General features: G+C 35.6%; 1 protein-coding gene across 7 annotated transcripts in view; it reads right to left on the bottom strand.

Annotated features, from left to right (window-relative positions):
• PPP3CB (protein phosphatase 3 catalytic subunit beta) overlaps positions 1-3,557 on the bottom strand; it is a 38,065-nt gene extending 34,508 nt beyond the window's left edge. For 4 of the 7 annotated variants that reach the window (XM_010714398.3, XM_010714400.3, XM_010714399.3 and 1 more), the window contains exons 1-2: positions 3,352-3,557; positions 1,074-1,198 (exon numbers count right to left, since the gene is read on the bottom strand). In XM_010714398.3, coding sequence (XP_010712700.1) covers positions 1,074-1,198; positions 3,352-3,379 — 153 coding nt within the window. In that variant the 5' untranslated portion in view covers positions 3,380-3,557. The remainder of the gene's footprint in view (positions 1-1,073; positions 1,199-3,351) is intronic. The other 3 variants (XR_794299.3, XM_019617593.2, XM_019617594.2) reach the window with 1 other exon arrangement.
• Positions 3,558-3,975: the final 418 nt, after the last annotated feature.

The raw sequence follows: 3,975 nt of genomic DNA, 5'->3' as shown, positions 1-3,975 counted from the left end.
ATAAAACAAATGAATCTGTTCTAATCAAAATATTCAAGCACATCCATTGTTCACAAGGTTTTCTTAAGCGTAATGCTTGAAAAGTTGTTCTGTTACTACAGTTCATCGTTGCTATGTAAAAGTTCTTGAAAAGAACAATTAAATTCTTTGTAATCACCAAGAACAGGCCACAAAGACTGTATGAATATACAGCACATTTATGTTGGAATTCTTCCTTACAAATGACTTTGAGACAATCATTCTTGTTGTATCTGCTGTTTGTTTGCTGTCCCTGAAAACTCCTTAGTGCATGTCATTCACAGCATGTACACATGCCCACACATACATTATTAGAACAGTGTAATTTTAATACAAAATCTCCAAATACACCAAACACTGCAAAACGCTAATTCAAAAGTTATGCTACTCTATTAGATTTGGTATCTATGAAGAGATCCCAAGCTGGCTCAAGAAGAGTAGTTCACTGAAAAATCATACATCTGGAACTAATTGATATGAATCTGTGAATATCTCTGATGTGTAACACATTTCATAAACATGCTGAAAATTTAAAAATTATTTGAATTCAAAATACCTGAAAAAATAATGGCAGGTATACACACGTCATCCTTTGGGAATATCTGCAATCACCCTCAGAATTTTAGCAAAGAAAAATATCAATAATTATTCAAAAACATTATATATATAAAAGGAATCTTCTTTGTACAGATAAATATTTTAACACAGTGAGAGAAGGATCTCTCAGTCACGACTCACCTGGTCTCCAAAAACTTACAAATGCACTTTAATGCATATTCCCAGAGAAGCAACTTTATACATAACAAAGCTACAGAATTCAACTGTCATAAAACCCAACTGCAGAAAGAGGAGGAAAAACAAGTAAGTCTGGCGACTTCAACAGGACAGTCCAAATCTGGCGACTCCTCCTGTAAGCAGGCCTTTGTAATAGGAGGAAGCAGAGCAAGGAAGAACACATTTACATGTTAAAGCAGACCTAAAAAGTCATTTGCAAATCTCCATGAAAGCGTGCTTATAGAAAAATTTAGGACAAACAGATTAATATATTCAGTTACCTCTATACTAAAATAACCTCTGTCTACATAGTCACCGAGGAAGAGGTATCTTGTGTTAGCAGGTGATCCTCCCACTTCAAACAGCTTCATTAGATCAAAGAACTGGCCATGTATATCACCACACACTGCAAGCAAAAATTTTGTTCAAATTAATTTAAAAAAATCTAACAGAAAAGTTACTAAGTTATAGTTAAGTAAACAGCCACAAAGTACTTCTAATAAAAAGACATGCATAAAAAAGAAATAACAGAGGTTTTTGAAGCTTCACCTTCTGCTGCTCACTAAGAAACTGTTCTCACTACGTGTAGCAATGCTGACAACAATCAGATTTGCATCTGGCAGACTGTGGAATATTTTTCAAAAGTAGTTAATACACAGAGCATCGAGGTCTTGAAGGCTGTCAGCAGCTCTTTACTGTCTCCCCCAGCCCCTTATGTATCTTCACAGATCTGCCTTGGTATGCATTTTGAAAAGGTATTGCAACGCTGCTCTGCAACAATTTGCTGTTTCCACAAGGGACTGAACAAAGCAGGGCGAGTATGCCTTTGTTTTCTGACTGTCACACCTTTCAACATCACCATATCTTCTTTTCTACTCTTCTCCTTCAAATAACCACGTTCATTACTTCAACAGTGGATTTTTCTTGTGGCTTTAGAATATGAGACAGTACAAGACCAGTGGTCAGCACAACCTAAGGCGGAAGTGCCAAAGATAACAGCTGGGAAGACTCTGAAGAGCACGCAGCAACGCCAGGTCATCTTGCAATTAAAAAAAACGGACAAAAAAAAACAAAAAAACCCAAACAACCTCAAATGGAAGAGACAACTGCTCCTAACTCCTAATTCCCACAAGAATTTCCAGTGCAGTGGAAGAACTCAGGAGTTGCTTTCCTGTTTCTGCAGGGAGGTGCTGCTGATAGCACTTGAGAGCCTACACCTTCTATCGACACAAAACGTTACTGATCAGCTGACCAACAGTCTCTTTTGACTTCTTGGTGTGCATTAGTAAATTTGGGGTGGGGAAAACAAGTCCTTCTAATTTTGGAAAAAAGCATCAGATATGGCACTTGACATATTGTTATTTCCTTGGAGTAAAACAACTGTCACAGAGATCTACAAAAACATTAGACAAATAAAATGCGTCCTCTTGTATGTCACTTCTCTGAAGGTATCTACTCAAACTCTGCAAGAACATTCTTCTTTTTCAGCTTCCAATACACCAGTAACACAGAGCAGCTACCCAAATGAGGTGAAAGATAAAAATCCTAAACATACGGACATGAGTTTCGATCTAGAACTTAAAAATATTCTGAGTTCAGTCATTCAGTTGTTTATTTCCACCAGGTCAATAGCTTAATTTTCTTTAAAATGCCAGCAATGATATACTACTTCCATGCTTTCGTTTGCCTGACATTAACAAATCAAAGCGAGCTGATCCCCTGAAATAAGTATTTGAAAACGCTTAGTTTTCCAAGGCCCATTCAGATGAAAGCTTTCAAGTTAAAGACCACTTGATTTGAACACACAAAAAAATCTACATTCATTATTTTAAATTATAGATATGCAATAAAAAATATTTTCTATGAATCTGGATTTTTTGTAACAACAACAAAAAAAATACATTAAGGACTCACTAAATCCATCTTTCTCCAGGTCAAATACAAACACAACTAGTCCAGGTACAAAAATATCCCTAAAGACACTGCAAGTCAGTTTTGTATCACAGCAGATTAGTCCCATTACATTAAAGATGGCAAAACAATCTTACGCTTCCCAGTACTACTACCCTCATAAGAACACCATTTTGCACTCAATCATCAGTTTCGCTTACAGAGGAACTATAAGGTGTATTTTTTATTCAGAAAATGAGGTCACAGTATTTGCTTCAAACAACAGCAATTAGCTTCTCTTCACATATTCAGATTTCAGAATAATTCTGAGCTCACTTATCTGTTCCAGGGAAACATCTCTGTTTCCAGTTACATCACAGGAATGAAAAATTCATAATTCACAAGCATTTAACTACTTTCTCTTTTGTCATTTTAACCCTGCTTACTCAGTTTTAATCCCCAGCAGGTTCAATGCCTCAGTTTTATACAGTAATGAGCAGTGTCTTTTTTCAGACCATCTGAGTGCTGCTAAGCAAATGCTGTGTGAGATTATTCAAAAAGATTACACAAAAATTTTATTCTAGTGATTTTTAAGAAAAACTATACTAGTGAAAAAAACCTGAATATTTTCAAAATTTAATTATGAGTGAAATAATCTAGAAACATTACCTGTAATTGGAGCTTCAACTTCTATCATAGTTTTTTCCCTCCGTAATATTGCAGCACCCTCATTGATGATTCTAAGTGCAATTTCTTCATCCACTCGACCTTCCTTTATCAAGTGGTTCTTCAAAATGTCAACCCTGGGTTTTCCATCTGTGTCAAACACTTCTTCAGATGTCAAACGATGCGTTGGTGGAAAAGGGACAGCTAAAATTTAAAAGAAGAAACACTAGTTGCAAAAATGCTATTCTAAATATATATTCCAAAACGAAGAAACAGAACTGGATCTATCATGGAACAGCTGTTAACCAAAGCAAATTTACCTTCCAGTCAACAAACTCAATGACACCACTAAAAACGGGATAGAATAGTGCTTTCTGCATATGTATTAAAAGAATTAACACCTATACATCTGCATAGAAACTACAAAATTACTGAAAGGCACAGCAAAATAGACATCATTTGAAAGAGTCAAAACTCCTTTGTTCAGGAACATGATATTTCTCAAATACATTAGCATTCTCTGAAGGAAAAAGTATTTGGGACGCAGGAGATCCATTTAATATCTACTCAGACTTGCAAAAGGCACTTTAAAATATGGCCATCATCAAAGACTCTTAAAAACAATTA

Source organism: Meleagris gallopavo, chromosome 8 (genome assembly GCF_000146605.3).
Source record: "Meleagris gallopavo isolate NT-WF06-2002-E0010 breed Aviagen turkey brand Nicholas breeding stock chromosome 8, Turkey_5.1, whole genome shotgun sequence".
NCBI lineage: Eukaryota > Metazoa > Chordata > Aves > Galliformes > Phasianidae > Meleagris > Meleagris gallopavo.
This window is presented reverse-complemented; position numbering and strand designations above follow the sequence as displayed.